This window comes from Lynx rufus, unplaced genomic scaffold, assembly GCF_022079265.1.
Source record: "Lynx rufus isolate CCGP_SWC_20201006 ecotype Redwood Valley unplaced genomic scaffold, mLynRuf1.p SCAF_18, whole genome shotgun sequence".
Taxonomy (NCBI): Eukaryota; Metazoa; Chordata; class Mammalia; order Carnivora; family Felidae; genus Lynx; species Lynx rufus.
This window is the reverse complement of record NW_025814832.1, coordinates 16,412,341-16,430,944: the sequence shown is the minus strand read 5'-3', so window position 1 is coordinate 16,430,944 and position 18,604 is coordinate 16,412,341. Positions and strand designations below refer to the sequence as shown.

The window sequence follows — 18,604 nt, the reverse complement described above, 5'->3', positions numbered from 1 at the left end:
CTGCACTTCCCATGATGGTGTCTCAGGCCTCGTCCTCATCCAGCCACACGCTCCTGCCGGTAGTGACTCCATTCTGCCTCTAGCCATGGACAAGTACAGCGGCTGGAGGGAATGGGAACCCTGGAGCAGACAAGGCAGCCTGACTCTCTGAAGGTCACTCAGAGGGAGATGCCCAGTGGGTCCATCTCGAGCTCCACACTGAGGAGGACCATGGCCCTGCCTGCCCTCCCAAGCCCTCCCCGCCTCCTCACTGGGCCCTTTCTGTGCTCGTCGCTCGCACCTTGCTACGCCATCAGCCTCCTTCCACAACTCATTCGGCAGCTGCCTTGAGCAGGGCCAGCTTCCTGACTATGAGGCCTGAGCAGCTACGAGACCCTGTGTCCAGAAGGGCCTTGCCGGTTTCACTACTGCCACCACCAGCTCCTGTAATGATTGAACAAAGGGCCTCTCCTCTTCATTTCCTAGTGACCTGAACAGTTTCTAGCACATTCTGTCTCTGCCATGCTCTTGAGGCTAACTCCTGGTACGGTGCAGAGGGCAGGACAGTAGAGACTCTGTTCTTCGCCTGAGTCTCTCACCTTGCGTCTTCATTGTTCTGTAGTTTCCTTGAGAGCAGCACCTCCCCCACCCCCCCCCCCGCCCCGAATCTTGGTTATGAACCTATAGAAGTCCCATGAAAGGTCTTGCCCTCCTACACTCTCCAGAAAGGCTTCTGACTGGCAGAGAGGTCAACAGAGAACAGTGGGTAGGACAGAGAAAGCCTGGCCATGGGACAGCACAGGCCGTGCGCCGAACCGTGTGTGGTCTCTGGAGGTATGGCTCAGTCCTCCGGCCTCACCAGAGAGAGCTGGGCTCCAGGCAGGACCCCAGATCTTTACACTGGAGTGGCATCTCCCCTGCCCTGTGCTTCCCTGGAACACGCCTTGGGGCCTATCTCCCAGAAGAGGTGGTCAGCTTGGGGCTTCGGAGAAGCAGTGTCGGGCTAGAATCCTCTGGAACCTGACTGGAGAGGTGTAGCCTGAGTTGGAGGAGAAGCTGATCTTGGGGCAAGACCAGGTCAGGCCCCTGTCTTTCAGGAAGTTCCACAGAAGGTGCTGCGCACGGGCACCACCACCCGCTCCCCCACCAAGCACTCACCCGCCCGGAAGGCCTGCCCTTTGCTCCCTTCCCTTCCACCGACCACACAGTCAGTCCAGGTTGGTCTCTCTGGACACTAGTGAATTTTATCCTCTGACATGGGCTCCTCTCCCCCTGGAGGAGTACATCGTTTCTGACGTGCCCAGTTTGGGGTGAGAAGTGAAGCTGCAAACACTAGCCTCCAGGCCACACAGGGGTGCCTTGTCCTGGGTAGTAAATCAAGGCCACAGCCACAGGGCTCGGGTTTCCCCAGACCAAGGCCCTCGACTGGTTTCCCTCCCAGCCCCAGGGCCATGTGCTGACTGGGGCCGTTTATGTAGAAACCAGGGAAAAAACAAAAACCTTTTCACTTCCCAGACCTTGGCATCGTCCTCAGACTGCCAGCCTCTTCCAAAAGGTGCCCGGCAGGGAGCTTGCCTCAGCAAGGGCTGCAGGCCAGTTGGGCGAGGCGGCCACTCAGAGTAGCTACAGGGAAGCCGTCCCCACGAAAGCCCCACTACCTTCTTCAAAAGCCGATGCTAAGTGGTCCCCCTGACGAGAGGGTGTGGCATGGGACCGGCTCCCTGGGCATGGGCCATAGCATCAGGCGGATCTGGCTTCCAACCCGGCCTTACCACACGTGGTCTGGGTCTGCAACCACAGCTGAGGTGTCTAAGGCCCCTGGACCTCAGCTTCCTGTTCTGTAAGATGCATTTATACCTATAAAGGACATCATGGGGTCCCCGGACAGAATAAGACCGTGGAAGTTATATTAGATAGAAGCATCGTGTCCGTGTGTCCGTCCTGAGGTGGGTAACCATACCATGGTTATGTAAAGACATATGTTTACATTTAGGAAATGCATATCATCACGTACACACTGGACTCTTGTAAGGTTCAGGGAAAAACATTCACAGGTATAGATGTGGGTAGAGACACGCCTACAACTGTCCTTTGTACTGTCCTCGCACTTCTTCTGCGAGTGCGAAATTATTTCTACATAAAGAGTTGGAAACAGACCTCCTTGCTGTGTTGGGCCCTGATGGGCAGAGGCGCCCCACCTCGGCAAGCAGCCGGCACAGAACGTCAGAAACCACACACGCAGGCCCACGTCCGGCCTCTGATTCATCCTCTAGAGGAACATGCCGCTGCCCTAACTGTCCTGCCGCTGCCCTAACTGTCCTGTCGTTAAAGGGTCCCGCTAGATCAGCTAAATCACTCTTCTTGTCCCGTAACTGTGCAGACCACACCCACTCCTCCAAGGCCAGTTTGCCAAACAAAGCAGCCTATTTGAAGATCGAAAATTTAAAGCAAACCCTACCTTTGGAGGGGTTGGCATGCCCTTGGCATCCGGCCCCTGGCATAGGGTTGCTTCGTGGCTTTACCAGCCGTGAAACTGGAAAACGGAGACCTCGTCTTGCTAATGTGAGCTGTCGGTCACAAGTGGCCTCTGAGGCTCCTTACAAGCACGGATTCAAATAGAATTTCCTGCAAAATCTCTTGCCCCTCCGACCACACTGCTTTTTTCCAGGCATGTTTTGGAGCTGTAGCCGTTGTGAGAAGCTGCCGAAGTGGGTTCTGAGGACCAAGACTTGGAGATAGATGTTCCTTCCACAGAATCTGCCCCCGCCCAGGGCTACCCCAGAGAAAGCACGTACCTTAAGTGGGGTTCTGTTGGGGGCAGGGCTGAAATCGCTGGGACGAGAGGCCTGGTCAGCAAGACGACCCTTGCTTCTGTTGACCATGGGAAGTCAGGCACTTCCTTCCAGGCTGCCCCCTCCGGGAGCTCCCATGCCTGCCTCGTGCCCCATGGTGGAAGCGGGCTTCAGCGCCCACTAGCCCAAGAACCCGGCCAGACAGAGCCACGGCTGGAAGGAGGGCCTCCCGCTGTCCTGTCTGCTCGCTGCTCTTCACGGATCTCTTGTGGTAGCTATTCTCCGAAGACAGCCCTGTGGTCTAAACTCCCGGTATGCGTGCCCCGTGTGGTCCCCTCCCACAATCTAGGCCGACCAGGTGTAACCAAGAACATGACGGAAGTGGCAGTGTGGCTCTCAGGCCTAGGTTCTAAGAAGCCTTGCAGACTCTGCCTTGGTCTCTCGGGATTCTCATGCCAGGACAGCCCCTCTCTGGGACTCAGCCACCACGCTGTGAGAAGATGGAGAGCCGCGGGGAAGCCAGAGGTGGGTGCCTCCCATGGACGGTCCCAGCCGAACCTAGACATCACCTGCCGTGTGAGTGAAGAAGCCCCTGAGTGAACCTCCAGCTGAGTCCAGGCTTTGGTTCCAGCCCCAGCCACCATCTGACCACAGCTACATGAGAGACGACACCAAGAGCCCCCCTGGGCCCAGTCTGCTCACAGAACCACAAGAAAGCACCATCCACCGTTAACTCGGCTGTTACTCAAGGCCACGAAGTTTGGAAGTTGTTAGGTACACAGCAGTAGATCCCAGGGATGTCGTGTGTGGCCAGATGACCTGAGTGTGTGACTGGAGCTGGGGAGACAGGCTGGTGTTCCCCCTTTGGGTTCTGACTGTAACTCGGGGTATTTGTGCCCGGTTCTCTAGCTTGCACGGGGCCCAGTGGGAGGGTAGTGGGGGTGGGGGAGGGTGACCCAAATGTGGTCTAACTCAAGACGCTCCAGAGGCTGGCAGGCCCGAAAATGACAGGGAGGCAGGTTGACCTATGAGTATGTGCTTTAATGTTAGGAGAACAAGACAGTCAGAACCTGTTCTCTTCGACAGAATGAGAGCTCTCAAGGTGGAGGCCTGCCTTATTATGTCTGCTTTGCCCACAGCCTAGCACTTGTCAGGCACATTGAGTCCCTCAGCGTGGTTGAATTGAGAAGACTGGGTTTCCATGACCCTAACGAGCATGTGAGTCAGTGCATGCTCTGAACGGGACATCACAAGGGACCAGGGAAGTAGGGGCAGACCCTGGATCCCTGCTCCCTGAGAACTCACAGTCTGATGGAGGAGGTGAGGCTTCTGCCAGTCCGATGGGGGAAGGACATAGTTTTCATCCTCAGCAAGCCCCTGACCCACACTGCAGGGCTCAGAATGCAGGCAGAGAATAGCTGTTCCCTCTTTCCTCTTGTATGTTTTCAAAGGAGCTGGGGGCTGGGTGGGCAGGCCTCCTGGTCCAGAGAGATCTTTTGAGAAATCTTCAGCGCAGGCCAGGCCAGGCCAGGCTCCCTGGTGCGGCAGCTACCTTTCCCTGTCACTCAAGTGCCCAGGACGTGCCGGGATCCCCCAGAGAGTACGTGTGCCATGGCCCCTGGCCTCGGGGAGCACTCACAGCTGACATAGCGGGTGGTCGACCGAACCCACGCAGCCGCCGCTGCCCAAAACAGCACCAGCAAAGACAGAGCAGAATTAAACAGAGCTGCCAGCCCTATTCAGTGAGAGGGAGAGTAGGTGGGTTTGTTTAAAATACTCCCATTACAGTCAGTTAACCTTTATGTTCCCTAAATGAAAACTGTATAAACCTGAAATTTTCGTTGATCAGGTTGCCTAGGAACAGGCAGCAGGTTTTCATAAGACAATGCAATAGATTGTCACCGATAGGGCCATTAGGAAGTGAGCTGGTTAGCGGTATTATTCCGGATCCCAGTGCTGGCGTCAGGTAATTATCTGTCTGCCTCTGCAGAGCACACCCATCTTCCTGGGCTCGGGCAGGCTCTCGCAAATGAGCTTTCTCAGCCTGCTTCGGAGTCCCAGGGATGGAGCGTAGGAGCAAATTGTCACCCTGGGCTTATGAGAGAAATCTGAAAGACCAATTCTGATGAATGTATTTCGTTTTAATCACCTCTCCTTACCACTACTTGCAACAGTAACACTCAAAGCAGAAAACTTGGCAAATAAACAGCAATAACAAAATGCACCACGGAAGTGAAAGAACAAAGTCGCTGTAAGGCAACTTTGGTATGTCTTTGTAATATTTTCCCCATATAGGATATGCATATACACTTATTTATCTTCCACAAAGATCCTATCCCCATATATGATACGCATCTACACTTACTTATCTTACCCCCACCCCTTACATTTAGGGTGACCAACCATCCTGGACTGAGGGTTTCCCAATACTGTTGCATGTTATTATCAGCATACTTTTCTGTGGCTTCATAGCTTTCAGTCAGCTTGGATGAACCAAAATTGGCTAACTGATTCCCTGTTCTTGGACATTTAGGGTATTTCCTTTAGGAAAGTATTATAATCAGTGCTTGTCACCACAGTAGCCTTATCCATACAAGTTTATTCTTATAAAGTAGGATTTTATCCTGCAAGTAGGATTATTAGGTCAAAGAATGCATACTTGTATGGCTTTCGATATTTTGTCTTGTTGCCCTCCAAAAAGATACGTGCTAATTCCTGCCCCTCCTCCCCATACTCTCTGGGGCTCTGACATCAAGGAATCCTGTCATCGCAGCCAATCTGATAGATGAGAAGGTATCTTGTTTAGGAGTATCATTTGTGACGTGTGATATGAAAGATATGTCTAATTACTAGTCATTTGTGAATTGCTTGTTCATGTCGTTCACCCATTTCCATTTCGGGATGCTCATCTCTTTCTTTTTAATCTATAAAAACTCTTTGTATGAAGCTTATCAGGCATATTGAGCCTGAATATTGAGCCATTTTGTCCATGTTTTTAAAGACTGTGTGGTTATCACTCTTTAAAGAGCAAGAGTGAGTAATACCTGTTATCTGGTGTCTCTGAAAGACCAGTTAATATTTTAGGTAATTAAAGCTTCCCCCAAGCCTTAAGCACTAAAATATTTTCTTAATGTTTATTTATTTTGAGAGAGAGAGCATGCAGGGGACGGGCAGAGAGTGAGGGAGAGAGTGAATCCCAAGCAGGCTCCACACTGTCAGCACAGAGCCCGGCCCAAGGTTCATTCTCACAGACCGTGAAATCATGACCTGAGCCAAAATCAAGAGTCAGACTCTTAACCGACTGAGCCACCCAGGCGCCCCAATGAAATATTTTTTTTAATTGAAATATTTGGGATGAGAAGATTTGAGAGCTATCCATATCTCCAAAGTGGATAGCCCGTATAGGTCCCTTTAAAGCAAAGTATAAGGCACGTAATGGAACTTCTTCATATCTCAGATACCCTGGCAACGATAGTAATTTTCTGTGTGATAGTGAGACCCTCAGCAGCTGTTGAGCCACGTGGAGTTTGGGCTCCTGTGCCATCTGGCCCCCTTTTAAATATGGTACCTGATTCTTCTCTTCTCTCCCTCGCTATGAGACTGTCATGCTGATACTTTTTGCTTCCATAAGCAGCCCTGCCCTACAGCATCCCATCTTCATCAGTGACGGGGCTGATTACCAGTTAACGATGTTTGTTAAGTTTGTCTGTAAACTCAAAGAAGTAAGCACAGAGCAGGCATCTGAAACACGCTCTTAAAAATAGTGCAGCTACTTCAGCAGGCAACGGTTTTACCTCTCCCCTGGAGTTTGTATTCTACATCATTAAGGTGGTTAAGTAAGTGACTTCTGAGTTGTGTGAGCAGAATAGGATTAAGAAATTTTGGAGGCAGAAGGGAAATGGGAAAGATTAGCAACCACTCGAAGACGTAGCTGCAGAATGAGAAACCGGTAATCCAGATGGACAGAAGCGGTGTTTAATGTCATTACTTCTCCCAGGAGCATGCTGGGGCAGGTTTTATGGAGACGGTGGCATCGCTGACCTAGAAATTTTAAAACTCCAGCTTCCAGACCTGCACCTGCCAGGATATGGCTTACGGCACATTACGCAAGCCTGCTGGTGTTCAGTTTTGTCATCTGTGAAATGGAGCTAAAACTAACTGGGCTGTGTCTTTAATAAGAGAGAGAATCAGGTGGCCTGATGTGAAGGGTCACCGGCCTGAAGGAATTTGCAAGCCTGTGAAGGGCCAAACAGTCGTGAGGGACTTTTACTACTGCTATTGTTTTTCTTCACAGATACACCCAGCAGCCATCGTCTGCACACGTCCCAGTCTGAGCACTCGGCGCCAGCACGTGTGTCTTCAGCCCGCGTCCCTGCCACCCCTCCAAACCCAATTTCATCCTTGTAGGTTTCTCCAAAGCAGGATTTGCAACAAGTGGCGTGTTTTCTTAAATATTTGTTTTGCAGGCCATTTACTCGGCTTGGCTATTTTTACAGTGAATAAGGAGCAAAGCTAAAAATACCTTAGCTGGTAACCAGATCCGTTCTGCATTTGACATTTACGTGGAATTCATTTGCATCTCATTTGTTCGCCTTTCTGTTTAACAGGTAGAATGTAAGAAAGCTCAGCCTAAGGAAGTCATGTTCCCACCGGGGACAAGAGGCCGGGCCCGGGGACTGCCTTACACCATGGACGCGTTCATGCTTGGCATGGGAATGCTAGGTGAGTCTGGGCGGGACCCTGGGGACACAACAGAGCCATCACGGACTATACACCCAGCTGGGTCATCTACCAGTCGGGCAAGCTGCCTTACCTCTCTGAGCCTCAGTTTCCTCGTCTGTAAACGAAGGTGACAGGCCCCTTTGCAAGACATCTGTAACCATTAAATGAAGAGAGATAGATACATAGACAATAGATGGATAATAGGTAAATAGGGAAGTAGGTAGGTAGATAGGTGATAGATGATAGATAGATAGATAGATAGATAGATAGATAGATCATCTTGTCCCATGCCTGGCTCATAAGAGCTGCTTGATACTATTTTATCACCTTTCCGCTCCCTTTTCAAAAGGAGAAGAGCCACCCCCGGGCCTCACTCCTCTCTACTAACTGGGCGTTCTTAAAGACCTAAGGACGCCTCGCGGCTTCACCTGTGTGAGCTGAGGCTACATTTTCTAAAACTTGGGAGAGGAGGGGGAGTGATGAAGGTGGGCTATAATCCTGTCTATTTAAATGATTAACATTTTTTCTCTTGGGATATCAGAATTTGCATTTAAATGGATGTTTTAAATGGCCTGTTTTACTCTTTATTTGCCAAAAAAAAAAGATGAAAGACAAAGTGTGTTTGTTCCGACAAAAAATGATCTCTCCTGGCTTTTAGAGAAATTAAGTTGCATATTATGCCCCTTCCTTAAAGGTATCTCTGTCCGTCCTGCGCAGATAATTGAAAATCTTACCACTTAAATGGCATGAAAAATGGAGAAAGCAGTGGAGGAGCGTAATGGTGTGGGTCGCAACAATAATTAGAAATTTCAAGGCGAGAGGACGGTATTTTAGTGCAAGTTATTGTGTGTCGGGAAAATACTAATTAAATGGGATAAATGGTAGTTAATGGTAAAATTCCATTCAGGCACAGGATCTGTCTAGTTTTAATGGATTTTCATTTGGTTTGGCTGAGTCCTCCTTCTATATTGTTTGATCGGCTCTTTGTGTGTTTTCAGATTTGCAGCTCTTTGAATCGTTCCTGGCTCAATTTTAAATGTATAAAACTAAAAAAAAAAAAAAATGTATAAAACTTTTCTTGGCGTTATAAATTCTTAAAAAGAATTGTATCTATTTTGTCTGAGGAAATAACAAGGGGAGGTAAAGTTATTTTGTGGAACTTTAAGAAATGGAAAGAGATGCCATGAGAATTCCTGAAACTGGCTGGAATGGTACTTCTTCTGGAAGGAATTCTTTCGGTTTAACCAAGTTGCGATGGAAATTCCTATGTACTTCTTTAAAAATTGACCAAACGATTCTAATGCTGATCTAGAAGAAGAAACACATGAGACTGAATAAGGAAAAGTTTTCAAAAGAGTAATGAGAAAAGGCCAGTTTGACCAAATAGCAGAACATAGCACAAAGCTACGGTAATTAAGTGGTGTGGTATATAGGGACGTGCCTGTTGATAGAAAGTTAAAGCACCTGAACTAAATGTATTTCTGTGTATGAGTATCATTATTATTCAGAAATTACTTTTAAAAATCAGTGGGAATTATCTCCTGGTTGGCTAGGAGACACTTGGCTAGCTCTTGCTTAAAAAGTCATTTTTATGTGGTTTTTACTTTATGTTGTATACCAAAAGAAGGTCTGAATGGATTAATAGTTTTAAATTTTAAAATCACATCTTAAAAGAGTTGCTGCCTGCTGGCATGGGGAGTCTTGAATTTTCAAGGTTGAGTATAAAGGCCCTGGGGCATAAATCCTTTTTAGGATCAGATCTTCAGAAGTGCCCTATCTTTCTGAGTCTAACTTGATGCCCTTGACATGCTGAGGAAAATGGACTGTTTTCTTCAGGTGCAGAGGCGTGAGGTGAAGCCAGCTCACTCTTGTCAGTTGCCACAGAGCAAAGGTGCAAAGGTCAACGTTCGCCCCAGACTGTGTAGGCAAGGGCTGGGGACCGATGTCTCCATGGACACCCAAGCTCGGATCCCTGAACAGAGGGCACCCAGTGGTTTTAAGATGGGAGCCAAGGCAGGGAGGCTTTGTCGAATCTGGGAGGTGTTCAGGGGCGAGTAGGCTTTGAGCACCTGCTGCGTGCCTTGCCCCGGGCTGGTGCTGGGAGACAGTGCTTATTAACAAGGCAGATGTGGTCCCTGCCCTCTGAAGCTCGTGGTCCGGTGAGCGTGACAACAGTTAACAGCTAATCCTACAGATAGTTAGTTATCCTCATAGAGTTATGGGGTGCTTTAGGATTACATAATAGAGAATGGAAATCAGTCTGAGGAATCAGGGAATACCTCCCTGTGGAGGTGACCTGTTAGCGGAGCTGAGAAGGTGAGCAAGCGAAGGGTGATCCAGACAGGAATAGCCTTAGAAAGTCAGGGTCCCCGTGTGGAAACCTGAGAGCCCACTGGCCTGGCGGAGGGGTCACGTCCACACGGGGCATGTGCGAGGAGGAGTGCCAGGCTCGGTGCCTCCAGGATTAGCTTTGACCCAGCTGGTGATGGGCAAACCCTCGTGGTCTGTGATTGGCTTCTGCTTCTTGAGGGAGGGATGTGTGATGAGTGATGAATGGCAGGAACTCACTCCCCTGCCCCACTTATTTTCCCATCTCTCATGGTTGAAGTTATGCCTTCCCTGAGCTGCAGTAAAGAAGTAATTGTTGGTTAAAAATGTTGTCGTGGTTGAATCTATTCGTCCTTGAGTTATGACCTCCCACGGGCCACCCCCCCCCACCACCAATCGACATCCCTGCCACTTAAGGCTTTTGCCTTTTGCCCATGGAGGTCTGTTGAGGCTGTTACCAGGCAGAGCCCCCAGGCCTCAGCCAGCCCCACCTCCTGTCACAGAGGTTTTCCTCCTTCTCCAGTCAAGCATAGAGCCCTTTGGATGGAATTGGTGGTGTTAGCCTAGCCTCCACCAATTGGGACGTGGGGGCTGGGTAAGCCAGTGGGGAGAGCCTTGGACTTGAGAACCAGGAAGTCTGGACTCCTCACCCCATGAGCTGTGTGACTTGGGACAAGTGACAACATCTCTGTCCTTCGGTTACCCCATCCTTAGATAGGAATATGGGAAACTCTCACTTCATAGGGTTGTTGATGATAAATGAAACCATATCGTGTCCATCCAGTGCTACACTTCATCAAATCCAAGGTATCGTAGGTGGTAAAATTCATCTTTGTACAAACATTCAGAAAGAAAAATAAATATGCTGTTAATTAACCTGCACCAATGCTTTCTTATCACAATGACCGTGAGAAAGAGCCTACTTTCCGAGATGTGAAAATGTGAAAAAACAAAAAAATGCGTGTCTTCCAGTCAACAAAATACAGCAGTACGTACTCAAATTGGGAGCTGTTATTAGTAAAGTAGTGGGGAGCCCCAGGCCTTCCCACCCAAGCAGGTGCCCAACACCCTTCCTGCCAGTGACTGGGAACACAAAGCAGCAGGTGTGACTTGTGCTGTGGCACCTGTAGTCTCCTGCTCTATTCAGACCCTCAGCCCAAGGAGTTGGATTATCTTTCTGCCTCCCAACAAAGGGAGTTGGGAGTTTCTGCCTCCCAACAAAGATCCGTGCACAGGGCTCCAGGCCTCATCAGACCCCAGTCCTCCTGAGGCCCCAGCCACTATGGTGAAGGCCTCCAGACATTCGCTGAGATGGGCTTCCTGAGAGCTGCCAGAATGTTCACCCAGCCAGGAACCAGCTCAGCCCAAGGTCCAGGTGGAAGGGGTGAAGCACGCACAGCGCCAGGGAACACGCTCACAGTCTCACGGCCTGGTTGGCCTCTTGCCTCCTCGGCCAGGCTGGAGTGTCTGCCGAGCCTCTGATGCACTTGCTGGAGACTCCTGGAGCTGCCCTTCGCTCGCATTGGCACAGCCTGGCATCCCAGGCCTCTGGACTCTCTGGGCAAGGAGAGTGCCATCTGCTCTTTCGCTTCTTCCCTCTTACCACGGTGGCATCGGGCGGAGTCTGATCCTTCGCTAAGGTGGGATGGCCTGACATGTCCCCACAAGTCACCTGGGTCTCCTCCCACCCCCCATGGCGTTCATCTGTCCTTGGAATCACTACCATCACCCGTAACATGTCAATGCCATCACCATGACAGTTTGGCTGATGAACTCGGTGCGGACAGAAAAACATTTTTTAAGAGCTCTTTAATGAAATGAGGATTCAGTGATTGACATTTTTGTTGTTAGAAGAGCAGAAAAAATCTGTAACCCTTGTACAGATTTTTAGAAGTGAGACTATTAAACCATGAAAGCTTTTAAATCCATTCGCTCGGCAAATATTTATTGAGCACCTACGAAGGGCAGGCACTGTTCTAGATGCTTAGAATGCATCAGGGAGCAGACATTCTAGGGAGACAACAGATACACTGGTCTGTAAATGACTCGGGAACTGTGAAGCTAATTTTTAAACACCCTTTAAGGTTTTCTCCATGGTTGGGGAGATTGCATCAAAGGGAGGCTGATGAGCGTGTAGTCGCACTTTATTCTTTCTTGATCTCTCTTGATGTGGCTCTGCCTACGTCCTTGGGAGGAAACCTACAGCTGTTTTGGTTTTAGCTTTCAGAGCCTTTGACAGAATCTTAGAATAATCAGCCCAATGGGAATTGCTTTAAAAGAATGCAGGAGAGCGGTGGAGGGGTCGTTCTGAGGCCAGCTCTCCCTGCCTTTGAGCCGGACAAAACCAAAATCAACTGAGACCCTTGGAAAAGTCTTTTAGCAGCCTTCAGACTTTGTTCCACTGCCTTGCGGCGGCCAAGAGGTGCCCACAATTATCCAGCTCGGTGCACTGGAATCTCTGGTTTTTCTTTTTAAATTTTTTTTAATGTTTATTTTTATTATTAGGAGGAGAGAGAGAGACAGAGTGCAAGCAGGGGAGGGGCAGAGAGAAAGAGAGACACAGAATCGGAAGCAGGCTCCAGGCTCCGAGCTGTCAGCACAGAGCCCGACGCGGGGCTTGAACCCACGAACTGTGAGATCATGACCTGAGCTGAAGCCGGACACTTAACCGACTGAGCCACCCAGGTGCCCCTCTGGGTTTTCTTAATGAAAATCGACTTCATAAAAGCAAACATGATTATTGCTGATATATTTTTTTCCTTTTGGCCTTCTCTGCCCTCAGCCACATAGTCCTACTGCCTTTAACTATCTTGGCCTCGCTGGGCACACTGTATTTAACATGTGTGATGCCGCTGGTAGAGTGCTACCTCGTTGCTGAGGCCTTGGAGAAGCTTCAGTCTGCAGGCCCGGAAATAGACTCTGTAGACCAGCTGAAGAAAGCCTAAGGCATTCTTAACAATGCTCATACTGTGACGTCCCTGTGAAGTCTTGACCCATTGTTCCCCGACATTAAGCCCCTCTGAAATGAAAGGGGGAAAAAATCATCATCTAGAAGAGACGAGCTGTAATCCGCGGGTGTTCACTCACAGATCAAAAGGAGATTGGCTGGAATTTAGAGCCGCTTGTCTAGACCCGTTTGTCTTTCCCCAGAATATCTGCTGAGGTGCTTCCCGAGGAGGTCTCCATTTGTTCAGCTGTTTCCTGGTGGGCAGGAAACTCAAAATCTAGCCCTTCCTTTTCCTTCTAGCACAACACAGTGCACCAGAACTTTCTGTGATGGTGGAAAGGGCCTATATTTGCACTGCCCAAGATGGTAGCCACTAGCTGTATGTGGCTACTGAGCATTGAAGATGTGGCTCCTACGACCAAGAGGCTGGAGTTTCTCATCATAATTTAGACTTAAATTTGAATTGGACAGTGTAGGCCTAAAGATGCTCCTGGGCTTCGGGGTCTGGGCGTCTCGGTAGACCTTGGCCTTCACGTCCTGGCCTGGGAAGAGCTCAGGCCCTAGGTGTTGCATCTGGATGCATACCTCACTGAGCCAACGTGGTGCCCTGGGCAGTGCTCTGCAGCCCACTTGGCACATATGTCATGCTCGGACAGGTCCCTGGATAAGCAGCCCTTTTCTTGTCTCTTTCAAGTCGGGGGCCTGGTGGGAGCAATTTTCCGTGACTGAGTAGCTGAGTCACAGAGCCCGGGAGAGGATGAGTCATATGCCCAGCCTAGAATGCAAACATATTCCAGGGTTGGAGCGAACATCTTCTAGAGTCGGAGCAAAGATCGAGAACCACAGTTCAAAGAACTCTGCCGGCATCCCCGAAAGGAGGCCCTGAAGTGATCTGACTGGCAGATTCAAATGCTGTTGTTGATTTCTGACTTGCTTTCTTTTTTTTTGTTTTTCCCCACAATGGAGAGCCTGTCCTCCAGAAAGGTGGCCATCCAGGCAGCAGGCTTAGTTTTTCCTTTAGTGACAAGAGATAATTACTGCGGGATTGATCAGGCATCCAGAGTACTGAGCAAATAAATGGTGCAGTGGCCGGTGCGGGAGGGGCCCCGCTACTCATGGAAGGGGTGGCCGGGTCATCTCGCTGTAATATGGCTTGATGGAGCGTCCACGTCGGTGTGCTCTAATGTGGTGTTCATATGCAGCCAGCCAATTTCCCCGTGAGGCCGGGGCGCTGAGCCGTTGGAGCAGAGCTGGGCTGCACAGCAGTAAATGAAGAGGAAAATTGAAGTAATGTTGTATTATAAATTTATGATTTCATCTGCCTGACCCAGAGGATGTTCGCGATGGGGGGGCGGAGATAAGATTTCCCCCCCGACTCTGGCAGGTGCCAAATTCTCATCTTGGTGGCGCAGGAGACAGTATTGACGTGTCCAGGAAGATTGGGGTGAGGCCCAAAATTGGGGTGAGCTTGACCGTGCTTGTCTTCCTTCTTGTTGAAGACGGTCACATGTGCCGGGAAGAAAGCAGATCTGGGAGATCTGACTCCCTCCCGAGTCAGGGAGGGGCTGGGCGTGCCGCCCTCCCCCCCACCATCACCCCCCACACACACACCCTGAAGGAGTCTTGAAGATGACACATGGGTCTACACTTCTGCTGTCAGATTAAAATATTTCAGACCCCTAGTGCCACGAAGTTAGAAGCAAAGGAGTCATTTTTCACCAGGAAAGCCCCTAGGCAGCAGTGATTTGGCTGTTTGCATATAATCCGTTTATCAATATTGTTGAAATAATGGTTTAAGAAATCTAGTCATGAAAGATCTGATTTGATAGCAGGTGATTAATTCGGAGGAGAACTGAGCTGGCCAGCCATGAAATAAATACCAGGGAAGAAGCCGCTGAGCGTGCGTCCGCTTAAGGCATCGAGTCTTAGCCTCTATCCCTTCTTCTCTGTCCCCGTGTTCCTTTCCGCACCGGGTGCCAGAGCTTAGCGTTACACTTGGATACCCTGCTCCTCAGCAGTCGGTGCAGAACCGCCAGGTCATCCTGTCTTGTCTGGGCAGCCTTCTGCCGGGGAGACACCGAGCGCTGAGCAATATACACCCAGGGAAAGAGCAGGCGACGAGGCCCTTTTTGGGGTGGAAACAGGTCAGTTGGCCAGTGAGTTGCGACTGCAAATTTGGAAAGGCTCTGGCTAAAATAAGGGAAGGGAAGGGAGCCACGGCTGGTCTCAGTTGAGAGTTTGGGCGCATCCATGCTGCATGGGACCTTGCAGAGCTTTGTACGGCTGGCAAGACTCAAGCTGACAGAGGACAAGGAAGACCCTCCCCGCCAAGGGCATGGCCTTGGACCAGAGGCAAGCGTGGAACCCAAGTGTCCTGATGCCCACAAGGGCGAGCCCCCCTTCTGGGTCTGATGACAGTTCCTCTGGTGGAGCAGGAGTTATGACACCAGCAGGCATGGAGATGTGAGGAAGGGCGGGTCCCACCTCTGGACCTCTAAGACATCAAAGCTCTATGAACAGGCAGCAGGAAGACCAGCAGACTGTAACTCAACGCTGCCGGAGTCTCCTCCAGATGAAACCTCGGGAATGATCCTGTTCCTTTGGCCCGCGCCGCAGGTCAGAAGATGCTGGTAACGTGTCCAGATGCACTTGGGACACGGATGGTGAGACCCCAGAGCCTGTGTCTGCGGGTGTTTAAGTTGCTGTACAAAACCGCAGAGACACTGCTGCCCTCGTGGCTGGAGGGCATGGAGACTATCATAAACCCCACCCATCAGAGCAACTTCCTACCAGCATTTTGGTGGCAAGGAACAGAAACAACTCTGGCTGCTGGAAGCAAAAAAAGGAGGTTGTTGGCAGGGTCTCATCAACACACAGAATTGCCAGGAAGGCTGGAGAATAGGCAGGAACCGGGGAGCTGGGCGGTCAGCCACAGCCACAACCCAGGCACAACCCAGGCACGACCCGGTCAGGAGGCCACCGTTGCCGCCGCCGGGTGCTGGGCTCACGCTGATGTCATCAGAATAAATTCTGCATTACCGCCCCCTCCTCCGCCCCACTAGCCCCAGAAATGGATCCAAGGAAGACTTCCGTTGGCTGAGCACAGGCTCATGACCTACTTCCCAGCTGCCTAGCTCAGAGAGAGCAAGGGCCCTTTTCTGCTTCTGTGATGGGAGGCAGGCCTCTCTCTAAGACTCAAACACAGAAATGGGGTTCAGGTGCTGGGCAGCCGAAAACAATCATAGACACCCACCTCAGAGGTCAAAGCAAAAGTCAACTGCTGAAGAGCATGAGTGTAGTAAGAGTACGATCCATTGAGTGGAGGGAGGCAGAGTGGGCCTGACGGGAAGGGAACAGGGGGGTAGCCACGGGTCTCCGGTGGCCGGTAGAATCCGTCCAAGCAGGCCACACGCCAGCCTTCTCTGTAGCCTGGGGCAAGAGGCAGGGACATAAACCGTGACGTGGCCCGAGCAAACACGATGCAGGGTCGAGAGCCGAGTGGCTGCTCACTGGGAGTTTCATAATATATCACAGAGGACCACAGCAACACCAGAACGTTCCATTAGTTTCCTCTGCACCCAGCCTGGCAGCAGTTTCCACAAGCAAGCACCCCACAGTTAGTGGTCACCCCCAGGGTGACCTGCTGAGATCATGTGGAAAATACACTTTCTGTGAAATGCCCGTGAAAACATGTGGCACGAGGCTTCGGGGTGCGGGCCACGCTTCTGGTGCACATTTTAACCCAGCCAGAACCTCACCGTTCTCGGAGGGCCTTGGGAAGATGCTGTGACACCCTTTGGAGTGTCCGTGCCTGGACATAAGCCCCTGGGACCCTGCCTCCCTTGGGCCATGGTTTCTTAAGCCCAGTGTTTTTCCAGAGGCACAGGGTCAGCCCTGAGTTTTGCCCCTAAACTCTCACCCCCCAAGTACTCCTGCTTTGTCTGGTGCTAGAACTGCTGCTCGCTGCCTTGGGAGGAGGCATTACAAGGACTTTAATCTCCTACTGTCAATAGCTTTAAGGTAAAGTACATTCAGGGTAAGCTCTCCAAATGTCAGAGCCAGGCGTAGGCCCCGTGTTTGGTGCTAACGCGTGGCATTTACTCTGCAGGTTCCAGAAAGTGCGTGGGCTTTGGGGGTCTCTCTGCCCAAATACAGGTTAATTACCAGCAGGCTGACAGCGGTGCCCCCAGCCACAGTAGAGAGGTGACCCAAGCCCTGGCTGGGTAAAGACCCTCACGGGAGACAAATCATTTTGTGCAGGAAAATAACTCAGGCTGTCCTCATTCTGGCCCTTTCTGGGATTTCACCCCAGACCTGAGGCAGCTGTACTAACACAACTGTGATCTTTCTCTCTGTGTTCAAGGCTATCCCAACTTTGTGGCAACCTATGGCCGCGGCTACCCTGGATTTGCTCCTAGCTATGGCTATCAGTTCCCAGGTGAGTGTCTTTGTCTCCCAGGGCTTTGGGGGGGCTGCATTTGAGGGGAGGCGGGAGGATCCCTAGAGAGAACACAACTCATACACCTGTCCATTCGAGAGATGACCTATAGGAGCTGAGGTTCAAATCCTCTGAACTCCAGGGTCAGGATGCAGCTCGATGTCTGATTAACCAAAGCGTGTCCTCGGTGCCGGGTATTTGAGAGCAGCAGCTTTTAGGGGAAAGGGAAGGAGCTGAGGCAGGAGCCCTCCCTCTCTCTACCCACTCTCCTTTGTCTGGAGCCGGTTACAAGTTCTCACTCACTGGACTGGACTCATCCTCTGCCTCTCCTATCTCCCTCCTCCCTCCCTCCCACCCACCCACATCCGTCCTTCCTTCCTTCCTCCCTCCATACCCCCTCACTCCCGCTTCCTTGAGCTTTTCCTGGCGACCCTGACTTCTGTGCCCTTCTGTGTGTAACTGTGGTGTGCCGTTGGGGTTTGGGTTCGCTGTCATGAGTGGGGGTGTGTAGATGGTCCCTCCCCTGCACGTGGGTGTCAGAGACTCGAGGCAGAGCCCACGGTGATGCCCGCTCACGTGCCCAGGGTTCCCCAGCTCCCATGCAGCTGGGAGACCTGGGACCCCCACCTGAGGCAGGCAGCCCGGACAGGCACGGTCTTGAAGGGTGAGGGAAAGGGTGCTGAAGGAAGCAATGTTTCTGGGGCTTTACTTGTCCCTTGAGGGGGTGAGCCAGCCTTTCCCTGACCTGGAGTACAGACGGTATATAGGGGCACCTGGGGTGTCTGTGTGCAGAGCTGGACAGCCAGAGTTTCTAGAGAAGGCATTAGCAACAAGCTTTGTCTTCTTGGGTTCTCTGCCAGGGTGGGGGAGGCTCCCTCAGGGGCTGGGCTTCCAGCAGTTTCACTCCTGGTTGGTCATCCTGCCTGGACCCAGAGCTCTGAGAGGCCCAGGGAGCTCGGACACAGTCCTTAGAGGATCACATCCGGAAGCCAGGGAGGAAGGCAGGGGAGAGGTTCGTGAGGGTCTCACCCAGTATTTGCATGTCTCTGACTGAGCTTTGGAGCAGGGAAGGGTGCTCCAGAGGAGGTCAAGAAGCATTTGGGGCACTTGGAGCCATGCCCTACGGGTAATAGATCCTCACTCAGCGACAGAAGCCCTAGGCTCTTGCCTGGTCACAGGCGGATAGGCGGATCACCTGACGTCTCTGGGCCTCATCTCTGTCTTCTGTAAACAAGGGGTTTGGGGCAGGATAGTCCCCGGGGTCTGTGCATCTTTCCGATTGTAGGGTTGAGAGGGGCAGGGGTGGCAGGCACAGCGGCAGAAGTTCCGTATGGAAGAGTATGAGTAGGAGAGACTTCCCCATGAGCGTGTCCCCTGGGGCCATCAGGGCAGGGCCCT

At 51.2% G+C, this 18,604-nt stretch overlaps 1 protein-coding gene across 4 annotated transcripts in view; it reads left to right on the top strand.

Annotated features, from left to right (window-relative positions):
- MSI2 (musashi RNA binding protein 2) overlaps positions 1-18,604 on the top strand; it is a 392,149-nt gene that overhangs the window by 322,912 nt on the left and 50,633 nt on the right. For all 4 annotated transcript variants that reach the window (XM_047080983.1, XM_047080982.1, XM_047080981.1 and 1 more), the window contains exons 9-10: positions 7,379-7,493; positions 17,132-17,206. In XM_047080983.1, the coding sequence (XP_046936939.1) occupies positions 7,379-7,493; positions 17,132-17,206 (190 nt within the window). The remainder of the gene's footprint in view (positions 1-7,378; positions 7,494-17,131; positions 17,207-18,604) is intronic.